The sequence below is a fragment of the Clarias gariepinus genome, chromosome 13, assembly GCF_024256425.1.
Source record: "Clarias gariepinus isolate MV-2021 ecotype Netherlands chromosome 13, CGAR_prim_01v2, whole genome shotgun sequence".
Classification (NCBI taxonomy): Eukaryota; Metazoa; Chordata; class Actinopteri; order Siluriformes; family Clariidae; genus Clarias; species Clarias gariepinus.
Window position 1 is genome coordinate 11,114,329 of NC_071112.1, and position 23,994 is coordinate 11,138,322.

At 42.2% G+C, this 23,994-nt stretch overlaps 2 protein-coding genes across 3 annotated transcripts; one reads left to right on the forward strand and one right to left on the reverse strand.

Moving 5' to 3' along the window:
- Positions 1 to 1,027: 1,027 nt before the first annotated feature.
- On the forward strand, positions 1,028 to 4,009 carry LOC128535878 (b(0,+)-type amino acid transporter 1-like). 2 transcript variants are annotated; one of them, XM_053509959.1, is made up of 6 exons: positions 1,028 to 1,738; positions 2,147 to 2,280; positions 2,372 to 2,501; positions 2,826 to 2,950; positions 3,108 to 3,195; positions 3,550 to 4,009. In XM_053509959.1, the coding sequence occupies exons 1-6, from the start codon at positions 1,031 to 1,033 to the stop codon at positions 3,778 to 3,780; spliced, it is 1,416 nt and encodes a 471-aa protein (XP_053365934.1). In that variant the 5' UTR covers positions 1,028 to 1,030; the 3' UTR covers positions 3,781 to 4,009. The 2 variants fall into 2 exon arrangements, with proteins under 2 accessions (XP_053365934.1, XP_053365933.1); XM_053509958.1 differs by having other exon boundaries at positions 1,061 to 1,723.
- Positions 4,010 to 22,293: 18,284 nt separating this feature from the next.
- Positions 22,294 to 23,972, reverse strand: LOC128535750 (uncharacterized). The gene is made up of 3 exons (XM_053509795.1): positions 23,969 to 23,972; positions 22,959 to 23,024; positions 22,294 to 22,877 (listed from the first exon to the last, which is right to left on the reverse strand). The coding sequence occupies exons 1-3, from the start codon at positions 23,970 to 23,972 to the stop codon at positions 22,294 to 22,296; spliced, it is 654 nt and encodes a 217-aa protein (XP_053365770.1).
- Positions 23,973 to 23,994: the final 22 nt, after the last annotated feature.

Here is a 23,994-nt window from a genome sequence, read left to right on the forward strand (position 1 = left end):
GATTTGTAAAATCGCCAAAAAACGGGCCTATGTGATCTCAATACATTGAGGAGGGATTTTTGAGATATTTCTGTACTAGCACTATTCCTGGTCAATAATGTTCCTAAAACTTTGTTTTACCAAATTTAAAGTTACTGTTCCTTGCATTACTTACATTTTCAAACAGCCTAAATCTAGAATTTCTAAATACACAGATGTTCATAATTTAGGTTTTCAGTAGAACTTGTGGCGGCAAGGTGGCGGAGTTTGCATGTTTTTTCCATGCTTGGTGGACTTCCCTCGGGTACTCTACAGTCCAAAGACCGGTAGGGTAGGCTGATTGGTTTCCCCAAATTGCCTGTAGTGTTTGTGTATGTGTGCTTTGCAATGTATTTAAACCCCGCCCTGGGTGTACCCTGCCTCCCATGAGCCTGTGCACAGGATAAAATGGTATGGATGGTGAGTGAGTGTGTAATATTTGTTAGCTTTTTAAGGAAAAAAAAAAAAAAAAAAAAAAAAAAATATATATATATATATATATATATATATATATATATATATATATATATATATATATATAAAACTTGATTTTTTTTGGGATGAAATATGATACAGTAAAATAATTTTATTTTTACTAATCACATGTGATTTCATAAAATTTTACTCTGCCTTTAAATTACTTATTTAAATTATTTTACTTTAAATTATTTTACTTATCTAAGTAATTTAAATTACTTAGGTTATTTACATTTACATTTAGGCATTTGGCAGGTTATTTAACTGTCTATGGTTATGGTTTAAAGTTATATAAACTTAAAATACTGGTGCTTAACACAAACGAAATGTATTAAGTTTAACTCCATGCTACCACACATAAATTATCATAATCTTCTGGGTTAATCAAAGACCTCTTCAGAATCCTGTAAAACAAGTTGTCTTATGTTAATAATTAATCACTACAGTTTGTGTTAAGTATCTTATTACCCATGATTCACATGTATTCCTTTACTGCAAGATGTTTTAGGTTCATTTTCACTCATACCACAGCACCATGACAGGCACCGAGCCTGAAGGGCTGAAGTTGAAACGGGAGGTAGGGCTAATTAGTGCGGTATCTCTGGTCGCAGGCACTATGATAGGATCGGGGATCTTTATGTCCCCCCAGTTTGTGATGTCCAACGTTGGAAGCCCTGGAGCAAGCTTGATCATCTGGGCTGTGTGTGGCCTGGTGACTATATGTGCTGCGCTCACTTATGCAGAGCTCAGTACGATTTTTAGAGAATCTGGAGGACAATTCATTTACATACTGAGACTCTACGGACCCTTGCCTGCATTCTTTGTGTCATTCACGGTAATAATCGTGCTGAAGCCGTCAAGTATTGCGGCTGTATCCTTAAGCTTTGCTCAGTATGTCGTGGCTCCTTTTTATCCAGACTGCATGCCACCTACATTGGTGGTAAAATGTATAGCAGCGGTGGCCATATTAGTGGTGGCTATTGTCAATATGTTGAATGTTCGCTTCGCCATGGCTATTCAGACTATCTTCTTGGTTGCTAAAACACTGGGTCTGATTGTGATCATGACTGCTGGAATACTTATCATTGCCAAGAATGGCCTGGAAAACCTTGATTCGGACATTGCCTTTGAGGGGACAACTTTGGGGCTCAGTAGTCTTGGAATGGCTCTGTATCAGGGACTCTGGTCTTTCTCAGGATGGAATAATTTAGCTGTTGTGCTTGAAGAGGTGAAAAAGCCAGAGGTAGGTTCAATTAGAGTTTGTATTAATATAATACAGTTAAATAGTCGACACATGATGTCTTTTAATATGGTAAATGTTTGAAGTGACCTAATTATTAAGTATAATATCCATAATTCCACAATTGAAAGTGGAATTTAGTCTTAAGATATTCTCTAAAGGACACAAGTTCTTCAAGAATGATATTTAAGCAATTTGTAAATACCACCAAAAATACAATTTAAACTTTAAGAAAGCCAGAGATAAAAACTTGAAAAAGCCAGAGGTGAGTTTTTTTTTTTAAAGATTTTGTGTTGATATTAAACCTAGACGTGTATCATTATATGAAATTACATCATACATAAATCATTATATGAAAATATGATTTGTAAATAATTGTACTGGGTTTTACATTATATTCATTTGCATAAGGTAAATCTTCCCCGTGCATTAATGATTGCCATCCCGGTGGTGACAATCTTCTACTTGCTGGTCAATATCAGTTATCTCGTCGTCCTGACTCCTAGAGAAGTGATGATGTCGAGTGCTGTAGCTGTCACTTGGGGGTAGGAGTTTGTACTCAACAGCACTAAATTTATGCATATGTTCTAAATAAAAAAAAAGACTCTTCAAAGATCATGTTTTCTCTGAGAATAGAAGTAAGGTCCTGGGCAGCTGGGGCTGGGTGATGTCTATTGCAGCAGCATTATCTTCCTTTGGCACGCTAAATGGATCATTCTTTGGTGGGGGACGAATCACCTTTGCAGCTGCCAGAGAGGGTCACATGGTAAGTACTAATAAAAGCTTTGATATCTTTTCTATCATGGCCAGCATTGAATTATTTTGGTTATTTGTCCTCCATTGGCTTGACAGGTTGGCCTTTGATCCTCATAAGCATGGGTGAGCCTCGGGTGCCTATGAATGTTAATGTGTTAATGTTTTGTGGTGTTAATGCGATGGTTCATCAGTGCATAACCTTTTTTTTTATTTAACTATGATTAACTGATATATATATTTCTATCAAGAACTCCTTAGATGACTTTTCTAAGATTTTGTATTCCAAATTGGTTTTGTTCTGTGCATTCTTATTTTATTTTTTTGGCTCTTTTAGCCTAGCATTCTGTCCATGGCTCATGTGCGATGCCTCACTCCCTCTCCAGCTCTCACCTTCACCACCATCATTGCCTTCATTGTGCTCATTCCTGGAAATTTCCGGGGCATAGTAAACTATCTCAGGTATAAGATATTATATGAGATATTATATGGCTAATAATATACTCAGAATGATTCATATCCTCAATAATAAATTATGAAATTAATTTAGTATGCATGAAAAGTGAAATAAATAAAAGCACACAACAGTTTTGTTTGTTCCACTCCATGTGCTCCTCAGCTTCACATCTTGGTTTTTCAACGGACTTACAATATCAGGACTAATCTATCTAAAAATAAGAAATTCTGATCTTCCTCATACATACAAGGTGAGACAGATTCACATGACCAAATTCCGCCCTTTTAATTTTCTTTGTCTTGTGTATTTGTGTTGACTTGATTAATTCAAATTATTTGCCCAAATTTCCATCATGAATCAGACATTTAAAACATTTTAAATTGCCCTTATTATAGCTAATTAAAATTTAAACTGCTTAATTATTTTAATATCCATTATGTAAATTAACTATATTAATTATTATATAAATTATATTATATGTTCTTTTTTATCATTTATAAAATAAATATTCTTAAGGCAATTTTGCCATATGTATACAGTATATAAATATAACATGTCTGTTATTAAAGTCTTTTTGCTATTCTGTTTTAAATGATCTTTTCAGGTACCCATTTTTATCCCTATCCTGGCTCTGATGGCATCTGTGTTCCTCGTTCTAGCCCCTATTGTTGACAAGCCTCAGATTGAGTACCTATATGCCACCATCTTCATCCTAAGTGGAACTTTGATTTATATTCCATTCATACACTTTAAACTGTGCCCTCACTTGTTGGAAAAAGTCACAGTGTTTCTGCAGCTCTTCCTGGAGGTGGCACCAGCAGAAAAAAATATGTGAAACACCAAAGCAGACTTGGAGACAGAGATTTTTTAGCATTTTGCTAGGATTTTTATAACCAGTAAATGAGGGCTAATGAACTTTTGGAAAACAAATAAATGAATAAAAACTTGGAACATTTTGCCTAAAAAAAAGCCACACTGTCTTGGCTTATAGTGAAAGCCTTAGAGCTTTACAGACTAAATAAACATGTTTTCAACATACAATTAAAATTTTATTTTATGGTTAACATATGCATTTGTGCATCTTTAAATACATTTAAAAAAATGTAACTGTATTGTTCATTTTGTTCAGTATTTACAAAATATATATAAAATAATAAAAATTTTAATAATATTAATATGAAATGGTACTCTAGGGGCTTTTGTGGCTTAGTGGTAGGCTTCTCATCTGCCATCTAAAAGACAACCCTTAACTCAAAATTAGAATAAAGTCCCAATTAATTTATTTTTGGTTTACAAAAGTATACATTGAAATATATTTTTGGTGTCAAGAGTAGTATACATTAAGTACACAACTAGTTCACATTTAAGTTTAAATGCATGTTTTTAAACTGCAATTATACCGTAAATGTATGGGTCCTAGTAATATACATGTAGCCCCCTGTTAAGTTTATTAAAGTATTATTTTATTTGCCATTTGCACCTATACATATGTGCATGTACATAGGAATTCCTGTCTGGTTCTCTTAGTCAGTTTTAAAACACAAGATATCACACAAACACAACTACAGTATTGCAAACAAATATTTACAGAAAGTGTAAACAGATATTTAAAGAAAAAAGAAACTTGATAAGGGCTACTAGTACATTTTAACTACTTTTTAATGTAAAACTACTGGTTTAGTTTTAATATTTTTTAAATAAATATTGTATTGACATAATCTATAATAACTCAACATTGCATATAAGAAATCAACATTGCAGTTCAAAACAAAACAAAACACAACAAACACATTGTAAGAACACTCTTAATCTGGGAAGGTATTTGTGGAGTAGCCAAAAGATGTACTCAAGTAGGAGTAGCTGTACTTCAAAATAAAATCAATCAAGTAGAAGTAAAAAGAAGGCATCAGAAATATTAATCAAGTAAGAGTAAAAAAGTATTCAGTGAAATGGCTACTTAAGTACTGAGTAACTGAGTAACTGTTTCAATCGCAATGTCTGATTTTTTTTTTTTTAATTATAATAATTATATATAAGTGCATATATATATTGTGGTGTGGGCGAAGTGGCGGCTGGCGGCCGTCATGCATTGCGGGGGTTTTCAATGTGTTTACCCTGTTAGGGAAGGGTGTTTGGGTTAGTAACTTCGGCCAGGGGTGTGTGTTAAGGTGTGTGTGTGACCTGTTGAATGTGCTCCGGTTTATGCTAAGGCTAAATTGGATGTGGTTCTCGTGTGAATGTGCTGCTCATGTTATACAAGTGCTGTGTTAAATAAAGTACTCCCAGCCATTGCATTGGGCAGCAATTAAGCTCGCTCGTCTCTCCAACATCCTTTCCCGGCGGTAAAATGATACATTGGTGTCAGAAGTGGGATGGAGAGTTACGAGTTGGAGCGCACTATTAAGGACCTAAAAAAGATCCAAGCAGGCCGCTGAGTAGCGGATCAACTACGGACGGAGAAAGAGCATCTTCCTGATGGGGCTAGCGCGAGCAAACCAGGGCGACCGAAGCAGCGCGGTGAGATGAAGATCCCGGCACTGGATCTCGGGGCGGAGCCCAACGTTGACTCTGCGCAAGCCCCGGAGCAAGCTACAGCTCTGTGCCCCGTCACTTGAACTGGAGGGTGACGCGCTCCGGGCGCTGCAAGACCTCTGGGGCGATGAGCGACACTACTCGTCGTAGCCAGGCAACAAGCAAGTCTCAGAGGTTTTACAGCGATGCCGAAGCACGGGACCTCGGGACTACCGCTGCAACATCCTCAGGCCTGGGGGACAGCGTACCCCAGCAGCCGCTAAACTAGCGCCGGGGGGCGCTAAGGGGAAGCCGCCTCCCGCAACCGTCCTTGTTCCCCCAACTAGTGCATTCAACTTCCGGTTGGGACGTGTAGGACATTGCGCTGGGAGCTATGTGAACTGTGTCCTGGACGGCATGTTACTACGGGCACTCGTGGACACCGGTTCTACTGTTGCACTGTGGATAACTGGGGCAAAGCGAGCGTGTTTGCAGACTGCCTGATCCCGCCTTCAACATTCGCACCATTACTGGGAGCTACGTGAAGGTACGGGCGTGTTGCACAGTCCGAGTCAAAAATAGGTGAGCGGATGCACTCTTATGAATTCTTTGTGGGAGACATTGAGGAGGACTGCATTTTGGGGTTAGACATTTTGGAGAAATGGGGTGCGGTGCTGAATTTAACTGACGGGACGGGGCATGTTAACTTCGGCGTAGCTAGGGTGCTAATATCCAAACCACAGCTGCACGTGTTAGTAGCAGACACTCGGGGGGCGGAACTTCCGGTAGCAGACCGAGCGGGAAATCTTCACGCTAACGCCGGCGCTTTATCCTGACAGCCGGGCAGCAAAGCACGTGGTCGGTACTGCGAGCGAGTTGAGCGCCGTAGGGTAAGAGATAAAAGCTCTTCGCTCCCAGTTCACTCACCTAGCCTTGCACAAAGGGTTACTCTACCGCCGCTGAAAACGGCCGCGTGGCGCGGGCGAATGCTTCCAGCTGCTGGTAGCAAGAGCTTTGCGAGCATGTATACTGGGTTTCGTGCATGGACATTCCAGTTCGGGACACTTCGGGGTAAATAACACTCTGCGGCATTCGCGCACTTGTTTCTACTGGCCAGGCTGTCATACCGACATTAAACTCTTTGTTCACCGATGCGATCTCTGCATGGCAAAGAAGGGGGCACCTATGGAACGTATGGGTGTGGACACACGCCGGCTAAACGTCGAACTCTGCGGAGGCCGGACCGCCTCAGGACACTGTTTGCGCTCCTCCTCCATAAAAGGACCCCGGCGTTCACAGCGCCAGCGCCGACCGCCTTTACCCCTCCAAGACTGAGAGAGTCACGGTGACCGTCCCGGTCACAGCTCGGGGGGCAATATTATATTATATACATACATACATTCATACATAAAATATCTATATTTCTGTACTGAAATATATTTATATATTCATAGACTGTTAAAGTAACATTATATGTAAAATTAAAATTAACATATAATCATACAAACATAAAAAAGCATTCTATACTGACCGCAAGATTGTACAATAACCGCAAGATCCCACTAGTAGCAGCATGGATTTATAAGCGTTCCGCAAAATTAGAGAAAGATGTGGAAACTTTTGTTCGTGCATGCTCAGTAAGAATGTAGGACGGATTCACAAGTAGAATTAATTTATAGAACAGCGGCTGAAGTTTTTTTTCCGCACTTTTGTTGTCGTGTTGTTTTGTCTTGTTATTGTTTTGTTCTGGAAGCTCTGTCACTGAAACAAATTTCTTGAACGTGCAAAAATACTTGGCAATAAAACTCTTTCTGATTCTGAGTCACCTAACCTAATTGGTCAAATTGATTGATTATTCTTGCTGCATTGCATTGATTAGTGAAACAGTCAGGTGGTAGATCTGCCAGCTGCATGGATAGAATTAATGGTAAGAAAAGTAATGAGTTCCATTTAGCCGAATGTAGTGGAGTAAGAGTAGCGTTTCTTCCTTACAAAGTACTTTTCACTCAAATAAAAGTGAAAAGTATGATGAACTGCATCATACTTTTCACTTTTATTTGAGTGAAAAGTACTTTGTACTTTAAACTGCTCATAAAAGTAAACTGCTCATAAAAGTAATTTTTTTCCCAAAAAGATACTCAAGTAAATGTAATGGAGTAACTCGTTACTACCCACCTCTGGTCATGCATCCCCTCCAAAATCAGTCTCTAGCTGCCTACAAACACTTGGCCCTTCTTTACAGTTTCTGCTCTGTTAATCTTTAACAGAGGTGTCAAGTAACGAAGTCAAAATACTTCGTTACTTTACTTAAGTAGAAATTTTGGGCATCTATACTTTACTGGAGTAATTTTTTCAGCCGACTTTTTACTTCTACTCCTTACATTTTCACGCAATTATCTGTACTTTCTACTCCTTACATTTTTAAAAAAAAGGCTTCGTTACTCCTATTTAATTTTAGCTTGTCATTCAAAAAACAAACAAGCAAACAAAAACATCCGGATAAATCGCGCCATCCGGATGGAATGAATTTGCTTGTGGTTGGATGAGAAGTATAAACATACCATTCCGACACCCTATTGGTTGGTACGCGATCCATCGCACCTGCACATGACGTCATGTCACACACTCCAGCAATGGACTTGTCCATTGCTTGTTACACTGCAGGAATAATACTGTCCCATCCAACTCTTTCTCTACACAGATCTTGAAGAATAATTTTAGCACATAGAATCACAGGAGACAAAAACCCAAGAGGGTCATAGATGGAACTAATGACAGAAAGAATTCCCCTTCTAGTAAGAGGTCTATCCTTGATGGTCACCTTGAATTTGAACACATCAGACTTAGCACACCACAACACTCCCAATGCTCTTTCCAAAGGTAAGGTGTTACGCTCTAAATCCAAATTCTTTACTTTCTTGTCTCTGTCTTCCTCAGGGATAGCATTCAACACAGTGCGGCTGTTACTTATCCATTTCGTTAAACGAAATCCACCTCTGCTACACATTTCCGTGAGACTTTGGTACAGTAGCACAGCATCGGAATCTGTAGGCACAGATACAAGACAATCGTCTACATAAAAGTTATTGCAGACAACGTCTACAGTCTTAGCATCGTATAGATCCTTATGATCTTCTGCAAACTTTCTGAGTGCATAATTAGAGCAACGTGGAGATGATGTTGCTCCAAATAAATGAACCAACATTCGGTGCTCTTCCAGACTGCCATCAATGTTTCCGCCTGGCCACCAAAGAAACCTCAAGAGATCACAATCATCAGGATGTACTCTGACTTGGTGAAACATTGATTCTATGTCTGCCATTACAGCAACATGCTCCATTCTGAATCGTACCAGAACACTCATCAGAGGACTGGTTAAGTCTGGACCTTGTAGAAGATGTTCATTCAGTGATGTTCCCTGATATGATGCTCCACAATCAAACACAACTCTGATCTTTTGTTTCGTAGGATGATACATCCCGTGGTGAGGTATATACTAAAGCGTCCATTAAGCCTTTCCAGTTCAGCTGTAGGAACCCTTTCAGCATGGCCTTTTGAGATGACATTTTCCATAAAGGTGGTATAATCTGTATGAAAGGAAGGATTTCTTCTAAACTTTCTCCGAAGACTTAGAACACGTTGTTCCACAATTGCTCTATTATTTGGCATAGCTAACCTTTCATTTCTAAGTGGAAGACTAATGTAATAATGTCCATTAATAAGTTCTGCAGAATGTGACACAGAATCCATAAATTGTTGATCTTCCTTAGACAGTCCTATTTGTTCTTCTAGAACACATTCAGGAAAGTCAACCTTGAACTGTCGTTCCCACAACTCATTCAAATTCATAACCGTGATCCTATTAACAGTCATGTGAGGATGGTCTTCAATAACCTGTTCTTTCAATTGTTTAATTGGTCCATTAACTGCCCATCCAAACATGGTATTTATAGCATATGGGCCATTGTCTTGACTATGAATGATCTGCCATGGCTCCAAAGCCTCTGGCACATTGGCTCCAATCAATATTTCCACATCAGCATCAATTGATGGCAAACATATGTGTCTTAAATGAGGCCAACATGCAAGGTCATTTTGTGTGGCAATATTAGACCTATCTACAGGCATGGTCTTTTGCGTGTATACCTCTGGTAAAGAGCAAAAACGTTCTTGATTCAAACCAGACACCTCCAAATCCTTCAGAACATGACAAGTGATGGATTTGTCCTGACTCATGGTTCTCATTAGAATATTAACCTTTTTTGCAGGAAGATTAAGCTTGGTCATTAAACTCTCAGTGCAGAAAGAGGCAGAGCTCCCAGAGTCCAAGAAAGCATAAGTTCTTACAACCTTACTTCCTTTCTTAGATTTCACACAAACGGGTACAATAGATAATGCACAATTATCTTTACCAGCCCCAGTAAGACCACTAGCTTGAATAGAGACTAAAGCACTACCCACTGTAGGCTTAAATTCTGTATCTCGATCATACTGAGTGCATTTTTTCTCTGGTGACAGAATATGAAGAAGACTGGGATGTTTAAGATGACATATTTTACATATGCTTCTCTTTTTGCAATCACGGCTGATATGCCCTGTACATAGACAACCAAAACAAATCCCCCTCTTCTTCAGAAAATTCATCTTTTCTCCATGCGATTTTCCAGCAAGCTAGTTACAAGAGTCCAATGAATGTTCTCCTTCACAGAAGAGACAAATCTCATTCACAAACCTCTTACTACATTCTTTTCCTCCAAGCGTTTCAGTAACTGTAGTTGCAAAACTACTTCTCGATTTTGGACAAAGTGATCTGGTATTCAAGGTTTTACCTCCACTAGGCAAAACATCTTGAATGTTTCCAAATACTGGATCCATAATTATCTTCACTTGTCTTTCTATGAAGTCAACAATATCAGAAAAGTAAGCTTGATCATTGCGTCTTTCCTGTAAGTCATATGCCACTACCCTCCATCTTTCTCTGAGTTTATAAGGAAGTTTTGCAAGAATGGCCTGCATATTAGTGGCAAGATTCAACTCATTCATATAACGGATGTTTTGCATAGCGTTGCAGCAACTCCTAAGAAATAGGCCATAATTCTGCAAGGCCTTAGCATCCTCAGCTTTTATCATTTTCCATGACAGAGCTTTCTCCATATATGCTGAAGCTATCTTTACTTCATTACCAAAGTGCTCCTTGAGCAAATCCTTAGCTCTTATGTACCCTTGTGAAGGAATCATATGTTGACAGCTCCGAACAAGCTCCCTAGGTTGCCCTCTAGTATACTGCTCCAAGAAATGCAAGCAATCTGCATAGCCATTTGATTTCTTTTCAACCATCTCTTCAAAAGTGCGCATAAAGTCATGATATCGTAATGGATCACCATCAAAGACTGGAACTTCCCTTGGTGGAAGCGAAGACAGGTTATTCTGTTGGACCAGTAGAGCTGCAATCTCATTTTGCTTGTCAATAAGCTTAAGAATATTTCCTTCCCCTGAGTCATTCTGCAAAGATAATCCATGTACATCTTGCAGCTGGGCTCCATGATTTTGTATACCATCATGACTGATACTAGATGGAAATACAGAATAAGTTGTCTTTAATCTAGACCGAAGATGCAGAGGTTGTTGTTGTTGAACTGAATTCTCTGCTGCCACTTGAATCTGTTTAGGAGGTACAAAAGGATATTTTGGCACTGCAGACGAACTTGAAGGTACAGATGGTTCCACGTTAGGATTAAGAGATTTGGTCTCTGGGGCACTGGCTGGCGAAGACTTAGAAATTTCTGATCTCACGTCGCTATATACCTTCATCTTGGCCATTGATACATTGATCTTAGTATCAAGCTCAATTTGTTCCTTTCGTCTCCTTAAATCCTCCTCTTCCTTTTGTAATGCATGTTTCCGTTGTAACATTTTTTGATATGTTTGCAAAGCAGCCATTTTAGCCTCAATCTTAATGCGAGCAGATGCAATAGAAGATCGACTGGATCGAGAGCCATGAGTAGTTGTTGCACTTCTAGTCGATGTTTTTGATGATTTTCCACTCACATTAGAAACACTATCTGAGGGTTGTATTTGATTGTCCACCTCCTCATGGTTAGACTCAAGGTTCTGATATTCACTTGAAATATGCTTATTTTGAGATGATGAAACTGCTTCAGGGAAAGATGGAATGTTAGAAGCACAACTCAACTGATGCTCAACCAGATTATCCGTTGCTCTCTGGCCAGGAATAACAGATTGTGAAGAGCAAAGATTTACACAGCTTTGAGAAGGATTCATATCTGATGTTTGAACTGTTTGACTCAGATTCTCGCTCTCATTCAACCATCGTTCAACATCTTCCATAAACCAGTCATTGTGCTTACACACAGAATAAAACCATTCATTTTGGTTTTCTTGTTCAATCAGAGGAAGATAAGGAAGTACATTGTTGTGCAACAAGCATCATTTTTCAAACATTTCAAGGATCCCAACATTGAACTCACTTCTGACGCATTACTATCACATTGTATGAAATCTTTCATTGACAGAATCATGTGCTTCATTTGATTCACCTTAGCTTTGCGATCCTTTTGCAACGTTTCAATTTTCAGTGCCACAGCCTTCGCCGTAGGCTTGGACTCTCTTTTACTGCTCTCAGCAGCATGCTCAGGCTCCTTAGTATCCATTTTACACACAACGCAATCTCAGCGCCTAGATTCAACGTGCACACACTTCTTTTAATTTCTTGAATGAGCGCTACATCATAGCGCGATAACAAGCACATAAACTTGCTCCGTATTCGTAACCATAATCCATCCAATCCAACGAAGCAATAAACAAATTTATCACGGCAACGAGTGCATCTTCAAGTTAAATACACTTCAATCGCACAGCCAAGCTTAGCAAACCGCTAACATACCTCGTCTGCCGACAGGATACAGGATCATTGTTTGTCTTCAGTGTGCACGCCGGCGCTTCTTCTTATATGGTATGCAAAACCAACCTTTCCAGAGATTGCCTTTTCTGTTGACTAAATGTAGCGGTGTCCAATATCCGCTAAGAGGCTGAGTAGTAGAGTAAATCCGTGACGCGTTTTGATGCATAAACAAAGAAGTTTTATTTACGACTATAAAAGTTACAAAGCAAATGATAACAGTAAAGCATAAAATGGACAGCAAAGCAATATAAATCTAGGCAAAGGATCAAAAACGATCTAAAACGGTCAACAGAAAGTGAGCACTCTAGCTACCCACCCCCTTCCTGCACACAGTAAAAACTACCAGATATTTAAGCACCTAGGCCACAGTGAGGTAGACAAACAGGAAACGATCATTTCAAAATAAAAGTCTAACCTTTCCCACACCTACATCTTCTTTTCCATAAAACAATTTTATGCTCAGTAGTACACATATATGGTTCTTTAATGTATTTACATTGTACTAAAATGCATTCTTTTTCAATTGCCATATACAGTAACCCAAATCACTATGACTGTTAAAAAATACAACAAAAAAACAACAACACATTTTTCTTTTATTTTTTTATGAGGTATTAGTGCAGTATATAGGCCCGTGGCACAGCTTAAGCTTTTATCCTTAATGCTTTTCCCTCCTTACATTACTTTTACTTTTATACGTTAAGTAGTTTTGAAACCAGTACTTTTACTTGAGTAAAAAGCTTGAGTTGATACTTCAACTTTTAAAGAAGTCTTTTAAACTCTAGTATCTATACTTCTACCCAAATAATAAATGTGAATACTTTTTACACTACTGATCTTTAATCCAACCAACTGTTCAACTAAATGGAAACAAATATTATCTTTGCAGTGGTTTGCTTGTCATATCAGCTAGGGCTCTGAGCTGCAACCAGATTTATTACATTAACATCATTTAACTTTAAATCTCTTACACTCTTCATGCAGTGTATAAGCACCTTCATGTGTATTCTCAACAAAAGTTTCAACATGATAAAGTGTTCATGTACAGTATTAAACATTGTGGTTTCTTTTAATATTAATACAATACAAATCAGTATTCAGAAAGAAAACCATGCTTTCGTAGCTTTAAACCAGAGTACAGAAAAATGAACTAAACAGAAAAAAACACTGTTTTGTGTGTACTAGTTTATCTCAAAAAACTTTAATGTCATAGAACGTCTCGGGTTACTTTGCTGTAACCCTGTTCCCTGAAAAAGCGGGAACGAGATGCTGCGCGAAAGCGCTATGGGAAACGATTCCTTGTGACCAGTTGTGAAGCGCGTGTGTGTCAAACACGCCAAATATTTTGGCATGTATAACCTCAGGCAGAGACGTCAACCGATGAGGTGCACCTGAAGGTTATAAATAGGCATAAACCGGAAACACCCTCAGGTCAATTTTGTCTGAAGGATGTCCAGTCACGCATGCAGTGCGGCATTGTAGCGCAGCATCTCGTTCCCGCTTTTTCAGGAAACAGGGTTACAGCAAAGTAACCCGAGACGTTTCCTTTTAAAAGCTACACTCGATGCTGCGCGAAAGCGCTATGGGAACGAGAATACCCACTCCGCCGCACTGCAAGTGTCTGGAACCCCGGGGTTGTGTAGTGTGCGCACAGTACCCCCAAGGAGTCTTAGACATCATTCTGGGATTCTGACTCGAGGCCCAGTGAGCCTGGCATCCAACCATGAAGCCTGACAGATGTCCTGCGGAAAGGCAACCTGCCGCATGACGTACTGGAAGCACCTCTTGCCAGAGCAGTTGATGAGGCAAGCTTCCTGGTCGAATGGGCCCTAATCACTAGAGGCGAAGTGTGCAACGCGCCTCCTAGGCTTGGGCACTAGTATTTATAGCCCGACTCGTGTAATAGCAGCTGCCCTTCGGCCGCGGCCCCAAGACGTATGAAACCCTGCTCTAATTTACGGCCCTGGCTTAATGCAGAGGTGCGCTGTAAATTGAAGAGCATGAGCTGGACACAGCGAATGAAGTCTTTACTGCTCCGGAGCTAACGGCGGAGGACAGAAGGCTTTGACTGTGGAAGATAGTAGGGCTGGAATGTAAAAGATCCCGAGGGACGGAATTTCTCCTGTCCTCCTAGGCTAGGGCACTAGCATCTCTAACCCGACTCGTCTAATGGTGGCTGCCCTCCGGCTGCGGCCCCAAGACATATGAAATCTGCTCTGATTTACGCCACTGGCTAGTGCGGTGGTGTACTGTAAATCCTAAGGAGCATGAACTAGACGCAGTTAATGAAGTCTTACTGCCCCGTAGCTGTAACGGCGGAGAACAGAAGCTTCGAAGACAACTGCAGAAGATAGTTGGGTGAGGATGAGGAATAGCTCTAGCTAGCCAATGGCAAAGCCTAAGCACAATAAAAAGGCTGATGAGGCCCGTGAATAAGCCTGCAACTAAGGGGTGCTTTCCACCAGCCCCATCAGTCAGGACGTAGGCGAGGAGTGGCTACGTATGTTCTGAGTGCATTAGGGCAAAGCCTGAGGTCAACTTTCTTGCAGAAGCTCCAGCACTGAAGCGGTTCGGCAGTGGACTTGGTCTGCATGTTTTGCCATGTCCTAGTGTAGTTATGTTAACCTCCTGACTGCTGGAGGGAGTATTTCAGGGCCAGAAATAGAGTCATCGTTTCGGGGAAATTGATGTGCCACACGAGCAGATGACCTCTCCAGATCCCTTGGGCTGGGCGGCCATCTAAGGCCGCACTTCGGCCCCTAAGGGAAAAACGTCTGCCGTTAGCAACTCGCGACGACAGCACGGACCTAGAGTGGGACCCAGGGTCAAGAACGAGGGTCTGCACCACATAAAAAGGGTACGAAGCTCCCGGCGCGTAACCCTTGTTGCCTCTGGGGATTGGCCCTTAGATGAAATACCCCAGCACTTAGCCACCACTGAAACCACTCTGGGAGCAGTAATGTTACCACCTGGCCTAGCTTATACTCTTTTGGAGTGCTGTATGGAATTCGGCGCACGCAGGAAACAGCTGTGCCGGCATTGCGCTCGGATTCCGCATGACACTCAAGCTCATATCTCGTGCAGGAAGGAGAACACTTTTGGGCATTAGAACTCTGCCCTGAAGAGAAAGATAGGTGAGCTAGGGCGACGTGTTGGCGCCGGATGGCTTCGTCTGGGAAGGGAACATGCGCTATGGCCCTCTTTGCCAGCCAGCCTGTGATTTGAATTAACAGAGGTGCTCACTGTGGTTTCACAGAGGTGGAAACCCACGCTGTAGAAACACAATGGCTGAATCCTGTAGTCCAGGAGACATGCTTGGCAGTAGCTTTCACGCTGCCAGCTCTCCAAAGGGGCGGTAGCTTTTTGCTCAGCTAGGCAGAGGAGTGGTGGTGATGGTGGTGGCTGTTAGGTGTTTGGTGTCCTGAAAACACGACAGGAGGGAACCGAGCACCTAACACTTTGTTGGAAACCGCTGTCTCCCCAAACACCAGTGGCGGCGGGAATTGAACTCCGGCCTCTGAGGGTGGTGGTCTTCTAAAACGCCGCTTCGTTAGCAACCCCGCGAGTGCTCAAGTCATTTAGCAAGTCAGCCTGGTATGCCTGTAGGACCGCCATGGTGTGCAGAGCAGAACCAGCTTGACCTGCTGCCTGAAAAGCCTTCCCCACCAGCGAAGATGTCAATCTGCACGGCTTGGAGGGGAGCGTGGGCTTTTCCAGGGAGGATGACGTCCCAGGAGAGAGATAGCCCGCAAGCGTCTCTTCTATCTGGGGCATCATCGTATAACCACGTGTATTTGCACCCACGACATTAGAATACATCGATGTCGTTGGCACAAACACACGGGATGAATATGGCTTCTCCCATGAACGGGTTAATTCGTCATGGAGATCGCCAAAGAAGGGGAGGGAGCGCCGATGAGGCTCCTCCCTCCAGCCACCCGACAGAAACCTGTCATCTAATTTCGACCGCTTGGGGAAGTCTTGCTCCCGTGGCCATTCAAGGTGTAGGCGCTCGACAGCGCGTGTCACTACCTCCAATAGCTTCTGAAACGCCTGCTCCTCTCTGGAGGGGCGCTCCGAAGCGACAGTTTCCAGGTCCGCGGAAGCGAGAGAGGAAATTTCTTCAGCTACTTCACAAGCGACGTCGGTGCGCGCTTGAAAAGTAAGCGGCAACGGTACGCGATTCGGCGAAAGAGCAAGAGAAAGAGAAAACTCGCTCTGCTGTACTTCCGCCAAATCAACACGCGAGCCCCAGGAACGCGCTGCGGCTCGTAGTTCCGATTTAAAGAAGGCGAGCCGAGCACGAAGGACTTTAATAGGGAGGAGATCGCAATGCTCACATCCTCCCTCAAGCCCGAGGACAGCGTGCTTTTCCCCCAAACACTCAACACAATAAGTGTGGAAATCGCCGTCCGGGAGACTCCTCTCACACGGATAAACGCATTTCCTGCAAGAATCAGCCATGGTAAGTAAATAAATAGATTTTATTACTTCCCTGAAAGTCTGCTTACACACCGCACACACCACAAGACGGATCCTGAAGAGAAAATGATCTGAGGGTGTTTCCGGTTTATGCCTATTTATAACCTCCAGGTGCACCTCATCGGTTGACGTCACCTGCCTGAGGTTATACATGCCAAAATATTTGGCGTGTTTGACACACACGTGCTTCACAACCTGTCACGAGGAATCATTTCCCATAGCGCTTACGCGCAGCATCGAGTGTAGCTTTTGAAAGGGAACAGGTTATTTTTGTAAAAAAAAAAAAAAAAAATTCATTCAAAAAAGGGAACTCTTATATTCTTCATTCATTACATATAAAGTGAAACATTTTAGGCCTTTTTTTGTATGATTAAGGCTTACAGTTTATGAAAATTAAAAATCCAGTATCTCATAATGTTATAAAAGTAATGACAGGGTGATATTATTGTCAGCAAGTTCAAGTTCAAGTAGGCTTTATTGTCATTACAACCATATACAGTTAGTACACAGTGAAACGAAACAACGTTCCTCCAGGACCAAGGTGCTACATGCAACATGTAACATGTGCTCTTGTTTGCACATTTGCATGTGCACTTTATGTTGTCTATAAAAATGTTATACTTAGCGAGTTAGTTTTTTTGTTAATTTATGTTGTAATTTATGTTAGGTCTCTCTGTCCTGTCTCTGCTAGCCAGCTAACTAGGCCAGAGAGACCTAACATAAATTACAACATAAATTAACAAAAAAACTAACTCGCTAAGTATAACATTTTTATAGACAACATAAAGTGCACGTGCAAATGTGCAAACAAGAGCAACAACAAAGTGATAGTGCGCAACCACGACATAACAGAACATAAAATATGGTGTTGAGGTAGTGGGTAAACATAAACATTCCTTAAAACAGCAGCAAGAATTAAGGAATTAGTGCAAAAAGTAGTCCAGTAATGATCATTGTGCAAAAGAGATAAACAGTGAAGCATTTACAGGTTGGTGTGTACGATAATTTGGTGGTGTAGGTCAGTGTGTCTGCACTTGTGTTGATTAGTCAGTCCAGTCGAAATATTTTGAGGTAGTTGAGTTAAGCTGTGTGATAGTGTTTGTGTGTGTGTGTGTGTTTATCAGTCCAGTCCCTTTATTACGGTTGCCCTGAAGTGCAAAACAAATTAACAAAACCCAAAACAAATTAACAAATTTAAAACTAAATTAACAAAACGGAAAACAAAATAACTAATATCTGACTGGCCGAGAAGTGCAATACAAATTAACAAAACGGAAAACAAATTAAAAACCAAATAACAAAACCCAAAATTTTTTTTTTTTGGAGGAGGGGGGTTGTTGTTTTGTTTTTGCTTTTGTTATTTTGTTTTCGGATTTGTTAATTTGGTTTTGAATTTGTTAATTTGGTTTTGAATTTGTTAATTTGTATTGCACTTCTCGGCCAGTCCGATACAAACCGGAAAAGGTAGGTATAGTTAGCGAATGAAATGCCCACCACTGATTGCTATCTGGTCAGCCAGCAGAGTGGGCCACAGCGGTTATGCGCTCCGATTCAGACACAGCGCACTCCTACAATGAATTCACCCGCCAACTAAAGCTCACTTTTGAACATCCTGCCAGTGAGGTGGTGACCGACACCAAGAAGCCCAACCGACCTTCGCGCCCACAGTCACCAGATCAGTCGGATCTCCACTTCCCGCCGTGGTTGACACAGGAGCCGGGGAACCCATGCAATTAGGATGCGCCTCCTTAACCGCGGCTGAACAGGAACGACTGTTCAGAGAGGGGCTCTGGGCATATTGTGGGTCTGCAGCACACCATCGAGCCATCTGTCCTCTCCAACCGGGAAACGCTCAGACCCAACCCATCACCTTTTCCATCAACCAACATCAAGAACAAATCCAGTTTCATTTCACCACCATCTCATCACCGTCCATCATCCTTGGACATCCCTGGCTGATCCAACATGATCCCCTCATCTCCTGGATACAAAACCAGATCCTGCAGTGGGGGCTGACCTGCACTTAACTCTGCCTGCGGGCTTCGGCTGGGATGTGCTCTAGGGAGTCCGAGGCCCCCGACATCGACGCCGCCTATCAGGAAATGGCTGAAAACAAAGTACGGCCACCTCTACTCACTGTCATCTACGGAGAAACAGGCGATGGAGGAGTACATATCTAACACTCCGCCAAGGCAAACTCAGGCCCTCCTCCTGCTGCCGCCGCGGGGTTCTTCTTTGAAGAAGAAAGGCGGTGAACTCTTACCAACTCTGCCCTGGACGCCTTCTCTGATGCCACCACACTTTTTCACAAAGTTGGACCTCTGGAGCGCCTACAACTTTGTGCGCATCAGAGAGGGTGATGAGTGGAAGACAGCCTTCATCACCCCGACAGAACATTATGAGAGCCTTGTCATTCCATTTGGACTTTGCAACGCCCCCGCAGCCTTTCAACAGTTCATAAATTATGTCCTCTGGGACATGCTGGGCTGGTGGGCATTTGTTTACTTTGACGACATCCTCATTTTGGGTCTATTTTTCGGACTAGTGTGTGTTATTAAAACGTGGGTTTATTTGTGTAAACTCTTGCTATTGTGCTGAGAGAGTTCTTAAAGTAATACGCGAGGTTATCCTGCCGATTCCCGCTACTTCCGCATTTGGGTTTACCGTCCACGCTATACAGACTAACTGCTAAGTCTTCTGTTTCACCCCAGTTAGTTCGTAACAGTTCTTTGTTCTTGAGCCAAGAGATAAAGCAGGAATCACATTCTGGTGGTCAGCAACTGCCAGGGGTGATGTGAAACTGTCTTCGTCCTTAATAAAGGGAGTTGCTTGCTGATTTCCACCGTTTGAGTGGGGATATGTAACTGCTTCTTTCTTGCGCAAGGGAATTGCTTGCTGATTTACACCGTTTGAGTGGGGATGTGTAACTGCTTCTTTCTTGCGCAAGCGAGTTGCTTGCAGATTTACACCGTTTTAGTTGGAGATGTAAAACTGCTTCTTCCTTTGTTTACTGATGTCGTGAAACTGTCTCTTACTTGTTGCTGATTTGTACTATTTGAGGTCGGGGTTGGTTAAAGCTATCTGGGTTTCCACTTTAGACCCGCTCACGCTTCCAACTGTTTTGTATCACAGAGAGAGATAACATTTTTCAGCATGGTGCCGTTTGCTGGACGGTGACAGATTCTTGGCTCTCTTTGAGGTGGCCTGTTAGTCCCTTTTGCTCGGTGAGGTTCCCATTCCCAGGAACATCACCAGGCACTGGAACAAAAGGCAAAGAGAGGGCAGGCACATGCAAGACACAAACAACAATTTCATCTCCAGCTGAGCCATGGTGCAAGATTTATTTAGTTTTGGTAAAGATGGGTTAGGGACACTTAAACATAGTGGTTATTTCTTGGGGCGTTACCTTAATTGTGAGCTGGACTAAAAGATTGGTTAAGGTAGTTCACTTAGGATAGAGAAAAAGGACACAAAGAGGGCTGCAAGGACACAAAAAGGTTATGACAGCAAATCCAGTGTCACATGTGTGGAGCACCTCCTCTTTACTAGAGGTTGGGCCTAGCAGTGCAGCAGAGAAGGGTGATTAGGTGTTGTGTTTACAAAAATAAACAACAAAAAACTGTATATACCTTCCTAGAAGGACCAAACTATGTTAGTGGGGTGTAAAGTATAGGACAGTCGATCTGTGTTCTTCCCCCTTCTTTGGTCAGTTTGAAAAAACTCTTCCATCATCATTCTCTTCAGTTCTTGGGGGTCGAAACATGGTGATGTCTTTGGCTTATTTGTGGCTTTGGCTGAAGGCTGTTTAGTTTAGAATCTCTCAGGCCCTCCTCCTGCCTGCCGCCGCGGGGTTCTTCTTTGAAGAAGAAAGGCGGTGAACTCTTACCAACTCTGCCCTGGACGCCTTCTCTGGTGCCACCACACTTTTTCACAAAGTTGGACCTCTGGAGCGCCTACAACTTTGTGCGCATCAGAGAGGGTGATGAGTGGAAGACAGCCTTCATCACCCCGACAGAACATTACGAGAGCCTTGTCATTCCATTTGGACTTTGCAACGCCCCCGCAGCCTTTCAACAGTTCATAAATTATGTCCTCTGGGAGATGCTGGGCTGGTGGGCATTTGTTTACTTTGACGACATCCTCATTTTGGGTCTATTTTTCGGACTAGTGTGTGTTATTAAAACGTGGGTTTATTTGTGTAAACTCTTGCTATTGCGCTGAGAGAGTTCTAAAAGTAATACGCGAGGTTATCCTGCCGATTCCCGCTACTTCCGCATTTGGGTTTACCGTCCACGCTATACAGACTAACTGCTAAGTCTTCTGTTTCACCCCAGTTAGTTCATAACAGTTCTTTGTTCTTGAGCCAAGAGATAAAGCAGGAATCACATTCTGGTGGTCAGCAACTGCCAGGGGTGATGTGAAACTGTCTTCGTCCTTAATAAAGGGCTGTTTAGTTTAGAATCTTGTTGAGTTTCTTCGTCGATTCCTAGAGCTGGTGTGTTTGTCGTTTTTCTTTTGAGGTTCTGTTGGATTCCCACGAGCATTGCCCTTTTGAGCCAATTCCATGATCTCTTACACTGACTTTCATGAGGTCTGGTCTGGTCCCAGGGTTAATTCCAGTGATCTCTGGATGATGGTTTTTCGTCCATGCGATCCAGCCCAGTGGTGGTTCCTCTGTTTACAGTAGGTTGGGTACCAGCATAGGAGTCTTATTTCCTGTTGGACAAGGATGCATTCCACTCTTTGGGTGATGGCTTGGCATTTGTCCTGACGTTGGACGTCCTCCAGAGCCAGCCCTATGTGTTGGAGTCACAAACTGCTGTGGTTTTGACGCCCTTTCCTAAAGCCATCTTCGTTTGCTGTAGGCTTCGTTTTGCACGTTTGCTGTAGGCTTTCTGTGGCAAGTCTCGCAACTGCTGATTATTCATGGTTTGTGGACATGTCTGTTTCATTGCGAGTGCCGAGGTAGGCTCGTCTATATGTCAGCTTTTAGCTGTAGTCAGCTGTAGTAGGCTTGCGAAGGTTTGTGGCGACCTAGTCTTATTTCAAGAGCAGCCACTAGTCCTAGTTCCATCAAATTCTTTGATGAGTGCTTTTTGGAGCAGGTGGTACCCTTTGTGTGAGCAGACTGCTGGTCCAGAACGCTGTGCACTATAGGACTGGAGTCAAATAGAGTCACTGTGATGTGGGGTCTCATTTATAGATGGAAATAGATATCTCGTAGATAAGCTTGGACATCCTAGCTGCTTGGCATATGCAGCGTAAATTTGTCAATGTTCCTGGCGAGCTTGTCGAGGTTTTTGTTGAGGAAGCAGGTTACCGGTGGTTTGCTGCGAGATAGAGATCTTTGGAGGGAGCTTGGGGATGCTTCGGCCCCTGCCCTGTCCCTTCTTCCACTATGTGTCGGTCCAAGAACAGAGGACCTGGCTCTGCTCAGCAGGCAGCCTGGAGTTCCTCTTTGACGCTGACGGACTCTTCTTTAATATGGTCCAGCTGTCGCATGAAGCGGCTGAACTCATTCCTTGCCTTGTCCAGGTGAGTTTTAAGGGCTCTAATACTGTCGTTTTTATCCCTGGAGTCAGCCTTGGCCTTTTCTAGTAGATGGTCTTCATACTGCAGGCTGTCGGAGAGATCAGCATAGACTGCCTTACCTTGTTTCCTTTCATGCGCAGTAGTTGCCAGGGTTTCTTGGAGCCTGGTGATTTTCTCTTTGCCTTGCTCTACCTCATCACTCCCTTTTCGTCGCTCCTGAGCTTCCAGTTCCAGCTGCTTGATGCGTCGTTGTGTGCGTGTAAGCTCTTGCTGGCATGCCTGTTGCATGAGTGTGTGACTTAAGGAGCCAGTGACCTTGACTAGTTCATTGGGACCGTAGCACTGACTTGGGTCTTGTCCCTTAAGGCTTGTTAAGTGGTCATCCAGCTGGTCCTGTGTCTGGTGCTTTAGTGTTTTAGCGGCCTTAGGTAGGAGGCTGTTGGTTGCAACATTTAGAAAACAATAACAATGACAATATGGGTTTACTCAGCTAGTCAGGATAACCCATACACCAATTGTATGCTTCTAGACGCGTTTTCAATTTTTTCTGACAGTGTCTGGCTGACCTGCTTTAGCCTTAGCTTTGGTAGGATCCCAGTACGAAATGGGACTGGACAGTGAGTGTCGGGTGCCTTTGAACCAAAGAATTCACATTTCCAATATTTGTTACATTTTTAAAGTTCTCTGCTTTTGTGAATTTCACAGGTACAATCCTATTAGGTCTCCATCCCCAACGTATTGCAGTGAGCCTCTCAAACAGCCTGCAGCTTTTAGCACAGCCATGCAAGGTTTGGGAGAGGCATGTCAACAATTAACTGGCCTGACAAGCGAATGGGCTAAACCTTGGGGCTACCCATCAATAGCCACCAGGTGGTATGCTCAAGCCCTCTTTGCTGATGTCTGCTGCGTGCTTACACATGAAATACTAGGACGAAGATATTCTGTTCCACCCCCAGCCAGCACCAGGTTACGCAGAACAGGTGGCTTACACCGCTGTACCTCAACGTGAAAACAATACTTACTGCACCGATCAAGCACTAGGGGAAGCGCTATCAACTACCAAGCTGAAGGGAAGGAAAGCCTGTAAAGCTTGGGCTCAGTTAGTTACTAAAGTAGAGAGAATATGATCTAGTAGGTAGTAAGAAAACTTGGTTGCAAAAGGAAATTTGAATTTCAAATTATGAATTATATCTAATTATTGAGCCTAAATTAGCACTAAAATTGGTAGGAGCAATTTGTAATTATCTTAATAAATTCAATATTATTGAATTAGGGACCAAACTTTAATTGATTACTTAATGAATTTTACAATTTCAAAGTAATAATGATGGATGATGATCAAGCTTGAATGCTGTTGATCATCAAAATCATATAAGTAGTTACAGTTAAGTTAATTTCCCCATGTCTGTACGATGGAAGATTAAACTAAATGTGTTAAGTTTAACTCCTGCTACTAACCAGACACATAAATTACCATAATTTTCTGGGTTAATCAAAAACCTCTGCAGAGTCCTGTAAAACAAGTTGCCTGATGTTAATAATTAATCAGAACACTTTGTTCTAAGTATGCTTTTACCCATGATTCACATATATTCCTTTACC